This window comes from Melanotaenia boesemani, chromosome 8 (genome assembly GCF_017639745.1).
Source record: "Melanotaenia boesemani isolate fMelBoe1 chromosome 8, fMelBoe1.pri, whole genome shotgun sequence".
NCBI classification, from domain to species: domain Eukaryota; kingdom Metazoa; phylum Chordata; class Actinopteri; order Atheriniformes; family Melanotaeniidae; genus Melanotaenia; species Melanotaenia boesemani.
This window is the reverse complement of record NC_055689.1, coordinates 14,042,821-14,056,408: the sequence shown is the minus strand read 5'-3', so window position 1 is coordinate 14,056,408 and position 13,588 is coordinate 14,042,821. Positions and strand designations below refer to the sequence as shown.

The following is a 13,588-nucleotide window of genomic DNA, read 5'->3' as shown; positions in this document are numbered from 1 at the left end:
CTGAAAATAAAGACCTTAATCAATGTCTACATTTTGTTACTATAATATGTAAGACAAAATATTTATCAGTTATTTAAACACAGGTCACATTTTATAACGTAATGTCCACGTTGGCGCGTAGTAGGCTACGCAGGTGCAGAAAGCGCCAAGCAGACAAGCAACAAAAGATGGAAGAAGTGTTAAATAACATTCGTTCGGGAGTTTACGTCATTAAAAAGAAGAAGGAGGGTCAAATGGCTAAATCACAGGTTTGGGACAGGTTCAACGAGGTAATCAGTGCAGACAACAGCAGCAGCATTGGCTATGTCCTTTATAACACTTAAACGCTTTAAAACACTTTATTTGCCTATTTATGTTTATAGGCTTAACGTTCAAATGAAAATAAATTTTGTGTTGCCAGTTTCCAGTGCCAATTTAGGAGGCCATATGCACCTTTCTCAGACTAAATAAAAGCATTCGTCAATATCATGTGTGGGGCGGGGCGGGTTAAAAAAATAGAAGCGGAGGTGCGGGGCGGTTTGGTGCGGTCCAGTTTTTTTAAAAGAGCGGGACCCGCGGGTCGGAAAAAACCCCGACCCGCGCATCACTACTGTGAATGTCTATGGTGTTTATAATGTTCAGTGCCACAAATGGTCAAAATACATTTTTATTCCAGATCTGCTTGATTGATAATAAACAATAAACTAACCATAATTAATCAGTCACAAAAAAACTCCAAAACGAGAGCTTATTGAGCATAAAAAAAGTATTTAGCTATTTTCCACTACTTATCATTTAGTATCTCAGAGTTTTTGGAAACTGAGGGGTCAGCTATGAGCAGAAGCTGATGTTGTAAAGATAGTTGAAAAAGAAGTGTAATGCGAGAGGAGGCTGTGGAGTGTCATGGCTTCAGCACTTAGTAAGGACACTCAATGGCTTCCGTGGCAACTCCATTTAGCTCTATTGATTTTGCAATTCTTATCCCAAGAGAGGTGGGGTAGAGTGGGATGAAAGAAAGCTGGCAAAGAGAAAGTGAGAGAGAAAGAGGCTTCCATTTTCCTCATCGATCGAACACTGAAGGAATGTCACATCTGACAGAAACTTACACACACACATCTACAAGCTCTGACTTATTTGTGAGTCTTACAAACACACACACACACAGTATGCTTATCTTTCTTCTTCTTTTCCAGTTTCAGTAATGGACAATAGGATCTCTCCTCTTTATACACAGTATTCACTTTTCCTGAGTCTGAAGAGCCTATCAGCACAATCCAGCTGTCCTTGGGTTATTCACTCAGTCACAGAGACCTATTCAAATTAAGGTTCACTTTTCAATTGCCCTGGAAGCCAAAGAAAGAGCAAATGTATCTGACGTGGTGTTAAAGGAAATATGATTTAGGCAGTCACAAACAAAACTAAACATTTTTCATATCAGACTGTTAATGTTTGAATGGCTCTTTAGGTTGTACAACTATAACAAGTGTGTGTGGTGTGACAATGAATTCATCCCTGTTTACTAACAGCAGGGTCCATACAGACAGAGTGCAAATATTACATGAGCGGTAAGAGGAAAGACAGGTGACTAATATTTTTCTCAGCTTAGGCATGAGATGTGAACAGGGCCAAAAAATAAAAGTTTTATTCAGCATTAATGGTGGTAGAGCTCAGCCTGTGATTCAGAATTTTTACTATTTACAAAGCCCGGTTGTTCTAGAAACCCCCTGCTGTTTATTATTATGTTGTATATTAGTAATAGTGCCTCAGTGTTGGAGGGAAACAAGATTACTCCATGCTTGTCAGTAGCACATTTACTTTTATCTGCCTTATCTCCCTGCTACCACCATGCCTGTTGTACCTTAGCTTGTTCTCTACTCTGTGTTGATTAGAAATCACGTTTTGTTTCTCAAGAGGTTAATTGGATGGTTTAGATGGCAGTGGTGTGTGACTGAGCTGTCTCTCTTCCTGTTTGTGTTAGATATCAAGACATACTGAAGTGTTGCTTCACAGAGTTATTTAGTTACATCTCACTTACAAGATTACAATCAGTGTACACTCATCAAAAGCCAACACCCACTGAAGTTTTCCTTTGGAATGCAACAGAAAAGGGTTTAATTGGCATCCAGTCCCAGATCAATTACCTCTACAGTAGTCACAGGTACTTTTAAGCTCTAGCTTCAATTAGCAGTGAGGGGAAGACATCACCTGGGTTCACATGTAAATTTTAAATGAAGGTGCTGCACTCAGAGCTGCAAGACTAAGCACAGTTCACTTTTTATTGACTGAGACGCACATTTAGCAACCTTAACATCTCACATGGAGGCTCAGAGATTGACATCAACAGCTTGCAGGCAAAAAGCGATGAGGCTGATTGATTATACCTGTCTGCCTGGCAGCTGGCATCTCATTCTCAGTCCTGCTGTGGGGAACTAATGTCCAGGTTTCAGTCCAGACAAAATAATAAAATCATTTAATTATCTGAGAAAATCATGCCTATCAGAAAGTGTAGTTCAGTGCAGCCTCTAAGATAAAGTTTAATGTAACCCACTCATGTTGTAAGTTACAGGCTTAAAACATGTTTAAACCTTACAGTGTTAGTGTAAAAACACTATAACTAATATTTATTTTTTCAATTTAAAGCTATTTGTGTACATCAAATACTTTGGAAAAAGCTTTTTGTTCCATTTTATTTGAAAATAATCACTGTAACTTTGCATGTCATTCTGTAAGAGAGCTTAAGACACGCCTGCTTTTCATACAAACACAAGTTGTAAAGGTAATTCATATTTTCACTCATCTGTTCCAACCCAACATAAAGGGAGGAGGGCACCAGAGAACATGTTGGGTTTTGCCTCTAGCATAAACATTTTTATTGCATGTTCATTTCATTTGTTGTCACAGTTTTTCCTTTTTTTAAAACCTTCATTTAAATGCTCAGCTGGAGTTTGTCTGCTTTAGGTGCTTCATGTGTTGCACCTAACTGCATCATCCCTCAAAGTGTAAATGACGTGTGTGTGTGTGTGTGTGTGTGTGTGTGTGTGTGTGTGTGTGTGTGTGTGTGTGTGCTGAGACCTGATGGTGAGGAATAACAGTCATACTTGTGTGTAAGAATAATATTCTTATTTTGTGATTAGGATTTGTGCTGGGTGGAATACACAAACATTTAATGTTACTGTTCACAAGCATATTTAAACTAAATTAAATTATTCATATGTACCAAAATGCTAAAGCAGTGCATGAAAAACAAAGTACACCCCTTGACCTTAACTGGTCTATTGCAACACCCTCATTTATTTCTTTTTCTGTTATTCTCTTGTATATTTGCTGATTTATTTAAGATCGTTGTCCTGTTGCACGACCGAGTTTTAGGCAGCATCTAGCTGTCAGACAGATGGCCTCATATCTCACTCCAGAATACTTCGGTATACCGAGGAGTTCATCGATAAATCAATGAGTAAAAGATGTCCAGGTCCTGTGGCTATAAAACAAGCCTGAATGATCCGCCCTCCAATATTGGTGTGATTTGTTCTGCTATACTGTGTTTGTTTTTCTTCTGTCCAGAGGACATAACTCCCAAAGTCCTATAGTTTGTTTAGAATCGACATTGCATCTTACAAAGAAGAGGGTTTCTCTTTACAGCCTATTGAACAGATCATACTTGCTCAGTCTTTTTGTCTTTTTTTCATGAACGTTAACATTAACAAGCCAACTGACCCCCATAAAATCTGAGATTCATGTTTTCTCTCTGAAGTTTGACCTTGGGATGAACTTCCTGGGACTTCCACTCCCGATAAGATGGGAACTGTCTAAAATGTTTTACACTTGTGGATTGATGGACTTCAAATACTTTGGAAAAAGCTTTATAACCATTCCCATATTGATGACCAGCAACATTTGCCCCTTTAATGACTGGGATACATTTGGTGTTAGCACACGCTCATGCAAATAAAACATGAACACGAGGTCACAATAGTGGATAGGTAAATAGAGCACCCTGCCGGACCTTGTCTGCAACAACGAGCATCTTGTGATATTTCCTCCTTGTTGTACAGTGATAAACACTCATGCCCTAATAGTTGGCAACAGATTGGTAAACTGTTGGCCTTTTCACTATTTCAGCGTCCATGTGCTGACTACTGTCACCAATGGTGACCTCCAGTATCAAGCAGTTTGGCTGCGCTGTCCTGCTGTCGTCTTTCAGCAACTATATACACAAATGTAACGGAATGTTGACACGTACACAGCAAGTATATCCCAGCTCTAAGGGATGCATTCACACCAGGATTGTCCAGGGGACTTGGGTCAATTCGGCAGGGATTTCCTGCACATTCCTTTGTTTGGGTTTCCCCTCACACTGCCCTCTACTATAGCAAATTTCATGCAGTTACAACAATGCTCACTAGGGGGTGATATTCCTGAAGCGACCCCTGACTGAGAAGAAAGACAAGCACGATGAAGAATAAAACTTGCCTCACTGATTGGTCAGGACTGGAAACAGATATCCTTCCCCCTCAGCCGGCTAGTTCACTGCAACTAAATGATTTATGCAGCCTTAGGGCTTCTGTTTTTACTTTGATGTTAAAGACGCACTATGGAATGAATTCTCTCCAGACAGTGAGACGGTCTTATCCTGACTCTTGTCTCATCTCTTTCTCTGTCCCTTTCTTTTTTCTTTTCCTCTCTTTTAGAGGAGGTTCGAACCTTGAGGGCAGTGGCCTTTCTCTGGGAAATTTGCATGTTCTCCCCCTGTATGTGTGGGTTCTCTCTGGGTTCTCCGGCTTCCTCCCACCGTCCAAAGACATGCATGTTAGGTTAATTGATGATTCGAAATTCTCCCTAGGAGTGAGTGCGAGTGTGAATGGTTGTTTGTCCCCTATGTCTGTGCCCTACGATAGACTGTTGAACTGTCCAGGGTGTACCCTGCCTCTCACCTGTTAATGCTGGGATAGGCTCCAGCTTACCCGTGACCCATAATGGACTAAGCGGTACAGAGAATGAAAATATATTGTTGCATAATCTTGGCTAAAACAACCAGATTTATAACAAGCACACTTAAATAGCTATGATATTCAGGCAAAGTTCTGGGCAAAGTACCGAACCAAGCAAGGCCTTTGGGAAGAGGATGGAATCTAGCAGCCATGCTAGCACATATCTGCATCCACCTGGTGGAAGAGACTTTGTGGATCTGGGGCGCTTGCACCTGTATCCTCCATCATCCTCCAAATCCCACAATCATTAGCTGCCTTTGAGCGCAACTGGCCACTGTTCAGTAACAAGCACACAAAGGTTGCAACAGGCTCACAAATGTGAGAGTGGAAAAAACTGGTGGCCATTTGGTTGAGTAAAACTTTACTCAACATTCATCTTTTTGTTGTTCAGTAAAAGAATTAAAGTTTTAAAGTTCTACTCTGCAGTAAATCTGTTGAAGTGCCATGTACTTAATTGTTTTATTTTGCATGGATGTCTACTTATGACAAAACAAAATCTTGATATTTATGTTTGGATATGATAGTTTGCTGAAATTATCCCCAAATTCCAGTTAATTCCCATGAAATCCCTATAATTCCCATAATTGCAGTGAAAAGTTTCCAATTTTGAATATTTCCAAAATTCCCAAGCTTAACTTTCCATGGAAAGTTTCTGGAAATTTACCAGAAATTTTCCCCCCCTTTTCAACCTTAATGCCAAGACCAAAACACAATGCTTTGCCATGACAAGGTTATCATGTTTCTGCATGACAGATATTGATAATCATGTTTTCTCCTCCAACAGAAAGCAGCTTGACTTCCTGGTGCTTTACTGTCTTTACAGCATGCATGTTTTAGACCGCCTTCATGACCCCTACATAATCCTGCATGACAAAAATTTTAGTTTCAACCAGTGGTTTTAACAAGGCAAAGTTAAGCTGTTGAAGCTGGTATCACTTGCCAGAAGATGAAAGTTAGAAAAAATAGATCAGAGCACCATCATAAATCTTTTGGATATATTAAAAGAAGTCCCCCTGCATCCAAAACTTCTCCAGTGAACTAAAATAAAATTGACCTTATTAAGGAGCTTCCAGGCAGGCAGCTGAATGTCCTCGTTATTCTGTTTATGTCAGCAGATTTAAAATGCACTAATGCTGCCTGTGAATAAGGGGTTGTGTTTGGTTTGCATCCATTTTGCTTCACTGATCATATAACCTCTGTTATAAAACCCCGCAAAATATAAAAGATCTGGGACTCGGTTATTTTTAACTGCTATGATGCATAGCAGGCAGCATTTAATTGTTTTGCCGGAGGTCTTGAAAACCTTAATTTAGTCTCTAGGCTGTTTGATTTTCTAGGTCCAATAGGCTCTTAAACTCTTCCTTCTTTTGGGCTGATATATATGATGTAATAGCCTCTCGTAAATAATCTGAAGCCCATTGCCATGAGATAGAGGGGGTTTATCTCTGGAGTTTTATTCTCAGCAATAAAACACTGCTTCTGCATGCACAACAAACAGGGCCTGGATCAGTGAAGTAAGGTTTATTCACTAGCATCTGTAAGACTAACAGAAAAGGGACATTCATTGTAATAAATGAATGATCAGAAAGTGTGTGTACAGTTTCTTCATCCTTGATGTTTTCCATCTCAGTAATGAACACGAGTATATTAATATCTGAAATAAGTGTGCCTATTTTTATATATTTATGTATTAAATTTTATTTATGTCATATTCTTTTGCTTGGAGCAGTATAATGGTATTATCATTGCCTTACAGCATAAGGTTTACAATCTGAACTTTGACTCAGCTTTTCTGTGTGGCGTTTACATGTTTTCCCTGTGCCTGTGTGGGGCTTCTCTCAGTGCTGCAGCTTGAGTGTTTGTTTATTTGTCTCCGTGTTGGCCTTGTGATGGTCCGGTGACCTGTCCAGAGTGTACACCATCTTCAACCCAATGACAGCTGAGATGTGGCTGTGTGAACAAAAAAATCCAAAAATGGGAAATGGATGCAGGGATATTTGTCTAGCCAAGGGGTGGTACACTCCAAGTGTAACATAACTCATCTTTCAGTGATCATCAAAATTTGACACTTTGATTGGATCTAGGAGATGAGATGTGAATATTGGGGTCAAAGTCGCCTCATATATGTTGGAAGAGTGCATTTTATTGAAGTGACTCATCTGTTACAGTTTTTACAACAGATAAAATGTTGGAATTGTCTCCATAATTACTATGATATTTTTAATCATAGGATGAGTAGCAGACAACCTGCTGTCATCTCATGACATTAAATACTGCTGTGTTGTCAAAGATGTGCCAGAAGGTGTCAGACACACACTTGTGCACTTTGTCTAAGGTGAATTCAAAGGACTTTAATTAATGAGAGCTCAGTGCTAGACTACCCTGAGAAAATCACTCTTCTCCCTTACTTTTGTGAACGTTCACTTTACTTACAATTTCAATACCCCCTTAGTTATGTTAAGGGAACCAAGACATATCATATAGTGTTTATAGAAATTGGAAATTTGATAAAAAATAGACCCCTGGAGATTTTCTTGCAGCTGAACTGAGAGCAAGATTAGTTTCTAAAACATTTATTTTCTCTCTGTTCTTACAGACTTTTATCAGGCAAAGATTGACCTACACAAGCAGGAAAATTGCGTGTAATTTCTCAGTGATGCCTGTGTTCCCAATAAGCCGTCACACACAGGGTTTCATGTTATCTAATACTCCGATTATGATTTTTCCTATAATGACTAATAAGTAATATAAAAGCCAATGAAAAACCTGCTTGAACATGCTGCAGATATTGATAAGTTTTGAGTCAGAGGCACATTGTTATTCTTAGGCTGTGGCATAAATTTCAGATTCTAATACCACGATTAAAATATTTTGGATATCAGATGATATGACAAGTTAAAAAACCACTACATTACTACACATATTCAAATGATAGTTCATCTTAATTTACAGGGACCACCAATATTCAATGTAAAAAGTGTTTTATAAAATTTCCATCAAAATATGTAAAAGGAAGTTTGCTTTTTTATGGTATTTTTTGTTTTTCTTTTATTTTTAGTTTTTTAGTTACGACATTCTCTGAACTCGCCGACATGCGATCATGTGGGTCATGTAACCCTCAAAAGTTCCAAATGAAAACATTTACAGATTATATTTAGTGATAAAAATTAAATATTAGTTAATGCAGTAGTCGTAATGAGATCATAACGACATTATCCACAACAGAACACACTGGAGGTATAACAGCCATCTTAAAGCTCTGCTTTCTCTGCATGGGAATGCTACACCTCGTCTTACTAGGGTGTACCAGCGGTTAGTGCCCCGTTTGAGCTTCCTCATTGTTCCAAACACTTCAGCTGTGGAAGATGTCATTCAGTCTAGCTGTTCGGTCGGCTGTCAAATGGAAAATGAGATGAATGGCAGAGCTGATCTCAGTAAATTATTTTAAAGAAGTTTTAAATGCACTGAAGGAGAATTAGTGGCTTTGGATGCTTTGAATGACAACTTGGGAGTAATGAGTAAAATGTAAGTTGAATTAAAAAAAAAGTTCTTAACAAAAGAAATGAAGCCGCTGATTAAATTAAAGTATATAAAGAACGGTCTTCAGGAAACTGAGAGATGTGATACTGGGTAAGCAGTGTCTCTGATATCCTGTTTGTTCCACTCACTTATACAGTGAAACTACATCCTACGTTTAACATCTCTGGAGATTTCAGGTTTCTCTTAAACAATTTTCGTCTCCATTAGTTCTAACACAACTTTAGTCGAAGTGTGTGAGTTTGTGTGTGTGGTCTTAATGAGAAATCCAACGAAGTGAAAATCGATGTAAATGTTGTATCTTTTCCTCCTGTGTGTCTCTGAGAATCTTAAATGAGTAGATTTTCCCCTCTACAGTGAACATAAATTGATTTCTTTTAATTCAAGCAAAGCCTTTATACCAGATCAATTACAGAAAAACAGATGCTGGCGCTATAATCAGGGATGTATTTCTAAATACCTTTTAAACTGTACTTACATCAGGGACTGTGGTGTAAAAACTTCTGTTCTGACAATATCTACTTGTCCCCATGATTTATACTCTGTGGCACCACTGCTTCTGAGGTGGGTATATTGCACCGAGTCCCTCCTTTTAATTTCTTTCTCGAGCTAATAGTTTTCGTTTTTTTCCATCCATTTTCACTGCATAATACCCAAAAACACAAAGCAACATGAAATTCCTTTTGATTTTTATTTGCTATACATGAATGTGTATACTCTGTTCAGGGTTGCAGGTGGTCCCACAGGCTTCAATTACACACATAGCAATAATCCAACCACTTACTAACTCACATTTACACAGTTGTTAGTCAGAAAGATATTTTTGAATACTGTTGTCATAAAATGCAACTCAGATTTGATGCATAGCATGTGTTTTGTAAACAAACAACATACAAATTTGTGATATGTTAACTAAACTATTTGTATATAAATATATATATAACTGTAAACTATATATATGAATATAGAGAAAATTAATCAATGGATTTGAATTAGATCAAAAGTTACAATGGCAAAGTCACCTACATGTTTTTCCAGTCTCATGGTAAGAGCATGTGTGTGGATTTGTGATTGGGAGGGACAACAGCAAGATGGCATGATGAGCCTTTACTGGTTCTCCAAATAAACTAAGAATATTTATGATGGTTGATAAAAATTGCATTGCTGTGATTGTCATTCTTTGAGTGCTTTTAATGAACTACTCATTAATTAAAAACCTCATTAGTTATCTAACGACATGGAGCAAATGATCCAGAGACGACAAGAAAAAAGACAGACAGGCAGCGTTCAAGGGTACACCTTCAATTTTTGACTAGATATGAAGAGTAAACATTATTATTTTCATAGCAGCAACAGCCTAAAAACATAATCCAGCACAGAAAAACATTCGTAACCTAAATATCACCCCAATAAACATGAATGAGGAATGTATTTTTGAAGCTGTCCCATTTTTTGTGTATTTGCACATCAGGATCACTGGCTTATTTGAATGTATAATTTTTTAACCCATGACAAAAAGTACTGTAGCTCACTAATATGATTTTTTATTCTCCTCTGCAGATCTGTGACAAGGAATGGCACTATTATGTAATCAATGTAGAATTTCCTGCGCTAACACTATTTGTGGATGGTGTGACCTATGAACCCTACCTGGTGACGGATGACTGGCCAATCCATGCCTCAAAGATTGATACACAGCTGACTGTGGGCGCCTGCTGGCAAGGTCAGTGCGTGTGCGCGAATGTGTGTGTGTCCAAAGCTTAGTTTATTGAGAGGCTCTAGGCATTAAGCAAACTGAAATTGGATGGGGAACTGCTGCTGCATTGTGTTGTTGGGGTTGTTAGCAGCTGTACTTGCATCTGACCGTTGATTTATATGCAACTCTGTTTTCATCTAAAGTTTGTGGTGTTTATTTTTTAACTACACTCAAAATCAGAAAATCAAACCGTGTCATTTTAATGTAAAAGAAAAATCTCACAAACTCATTTAAAGTCACAAATTATTTAATTCGTTCATGACTGTGTAGCAGTGCTACATAAGTTTCTGCACTTTGTGCTTCTGACTCATTTTGATGACACACTGACTTCCGTTATGCACGTCCCTGTGGCTGAATTCGCCCTGCAGCACCCCAGAGCTGAGAAACTGTGCTTCACAACTTTGTGGTCCAGCCTCGTTTTACGGCACCGCACCACATGCCAGCAGCTGGAAATTAACACCCTGGCCATTTTGAAGGTGCATAATTCAGCAAAGAAACCCCAGAAGACAGGGAGTGAAGAAAAGAAAGAGGGAAAGTGACGGCAAGAGCTAAGACAAGAGGCAGCGTTGAACTGCTTTTTACTCGCTGGAGAGAGCTCAGAGAAGAGTCATATGCAGGACGGATGTTGAATTAGCCTCCGTTTGGGGTCCCCAAAGTGGGAAAAATTTCCAAAGCTCAGCAGTGATGCTTTAACAGTTTAAAGTTTTGGCAGCACTACTGATCTTTGGCATGATTTTATATTTTTACACTACAAACGTTATTGCATAATACAAGGTATTTAAAACAGCACCTATATGAATATTTTTACCTGAAGCTAATACATGTATTAAAGTAGTTCTCTAGCACAGGAGCTGGAGAGAGCTGAGTGATGTCACTTTTTTCACTCTTTTTAGCTAATTTTGTGCTCATTTCATTACATCTTTATATTTTGTTTCAACACAAAAAGCATAGTTAAAAACGGTGTGTGCACTTGCCTCATTGAGTAAGTTTTCATATAAATTCACCGACCAACACACACAACTATGATTAATTAATTTAGCTATCTAAACCCAAGTTTGGAATTCAATTCTGAGACAATAAATGTGACTCTAAAGGGTGTTTATTGTGAAATATAGTGAGTATTCAATTTTTGAAGTAGCATCTCAAATTAAGTGCGACAACTTTCCCCTTTCTCCCCTGAAATTAAGGACAGTACCTGTTTGTGTTATGTAATGGGCTTCAAGAGACGATGTAATTCCACAAGCTGCAGGTGCATTTATTCAAATCATTATGAGCTTTTAAAAGTTTAAACTGGATGCAGTTTTAGAACCCGGGACAACATACTGTATGGAAAAGAGAGAAATTGCACCAATAAATAGCAGTCAGAAGATGTTGAAAATTACATATAAATCACAAACACAGGGAGAGGGTGAGAAAACCGGTAGAGAAACTGTTAAATGAATAAAGGGATTAGGATTTATTCCCAGTGGGCTGCGAGTGTTTCCTCTTTGAAGCCGAGTGGGTATCTACAAGAAAACTCTGCATGTCTTTCTCAGCGACTGGAAACGAAAGCAGACTGATTGCAGTGAAATGAATGTTGCCATGTTTAATATTTGAATAATTGCACAAAGTGCTTTATAGTACAGAATGAGCCAGTAAATAGTTGCTCAGCAGCTTGCTAAATAGTGTCCATAATAGTCATGAGCATCATCCAACAATTCAATCCTGATGGAATTTCAGTTGCTTCTGAATTTCCTTTTATCCTGCGCCTGATTGCAATTTTCTTCTTGTCGTCATCACTTTCGTCCTTGCTTCATGCCGCCCTCTTGTCTTGCCTCTTTCTATGAATTTGTGATTGTGAGAGGAAGCCCTGAAGGAAGGATTAGCAAAAGTGAATGGAGGACAAGTTTGCCAGCTATTACATCCCAATAAAGCCGCTTTAAGCTTCACTAAGCCGCAACTGATAACTTTGCAGGCCATTAGCGTGCAAGATTGCCTTACAGAGCCTCTCATTCCTCCATCCTCTTTTCCTCACAATCAACAACATAATAATGAGACTGGGAATAAAAGACATTCGGACTGTACTGTCGTTGCCCTGAGAGCAAAATTAAGTCACATGTTATTGCCTCACAAGGTTAACAAGAAAACGTTGTGGCTTTTGTTGGTTCGTAGCAGTTTTTGGCAGCAATAAGCTTTTTATTGAGTTTGAATAGCGAATACGTGTTTGTAATTTCATCTGTCTAAGCAGTGTGGGTGTGAACTTGTAAAGCCACCCTCATGGTGTTCAGATAATTAAGTAAAGGCACGGGTGGGCATTAAGAGTGTGGGGAGGACTTTATGTAGGAGATGAAAGGCATCAATCAAATAAAGAAGGACAAAATGTTTTTTTCTAAAATGCTGTAGCTCACAGTAACTTGACAAGAGTTGTAAGTGCAGCATTAAGAACTTAAAATGTCGTCTCCTGCTCAGATGTAAAGGAATTTATTAGATGAACACACAAGATTAGTGTAACCATTTCATTGTCAGAAAAACGCAGTTTCTTCTCCTGTTCTGTAGTTATTATGTTGTGTAATACTAAACAGTAATGATGCCTCAGTGAAGCTGACCTCTGACTTTTTTGGGTATAAAATGTCATCACTTTACTCTTATTACACATTTGTGTGGAATTTTGTGTCCGTGTAATTAGTGTAAAGTCTTGCGTTATTTCCAAAACGGTGTTTTGTGTGATTTATGTCCTTTGAACTTTTAACGAAATAATTGTAATTAGTTTGGTGAAAGTGTGATGCAGGTGAAATGAAATTCCTTTGAGGCACTGTTTTAATAAAAATGAGATCATGTGGCTTCATCAGTGGCTTTTGAATGTGACCACCAAAATTTAATCAGTTCATCTGTGAATTCAAGAAATCAATTGTGTAAAATTTGTTCCCTTAAGGAAAAACGTGTGGACAGATAACTCAATAATATATTGCCTCTAGGTACATCTGTGCCCATGCAGAAGTATAACAATGTATTTTCAGATCATTACAGAAGGTAATAATGGCCAGCCCTTCACTGATTTTAGTTTGTCATAAGGTGTAACCAATATACAGCAGTAATGGATAGTACTGGGATTAGCTGAAGTTCAATGGGAACACAAACACAATACTGTTTAAAGAATTCTTGCCTTATTTTGGTCGCTTCTTTAATGATTCACACCTTTACAATATTCATACACACATGTATTGACCTAAAATGCACTGATGTTAAAAAGAATTCTGTCATTCTGAATAACTTCTATAACAGTGTGTAAATGTGTTACTGAATGCTTTAACAAGTTAAAAAAAACAGTCAAGTACACCTCGACTGCATG

General features: G+C 38.2%; 1 protein-coding gene across 1 annotated transcript in view; it reads left to right on the top strand.

Annotated features, from left to right (window-relative positions):
• Positions 1 to 13,588, top strand: part of clstn2a (calsyntenin 2a) — a 157,773-nt gene that overhangs the window by 132,820 nt on the left and 11,365 nt on the right. The window contains exon 10 of the mRNA XM_041993079.1: positions 10,065 to 10,227. Coding sequence (XP_041849013.1) covers positions 10,065 to 10,227 — 163 coding nt within the window. The remainder of the gene's footprint in view (positions 1 to 10,064; positions 10,228 to 13,588) is intronic.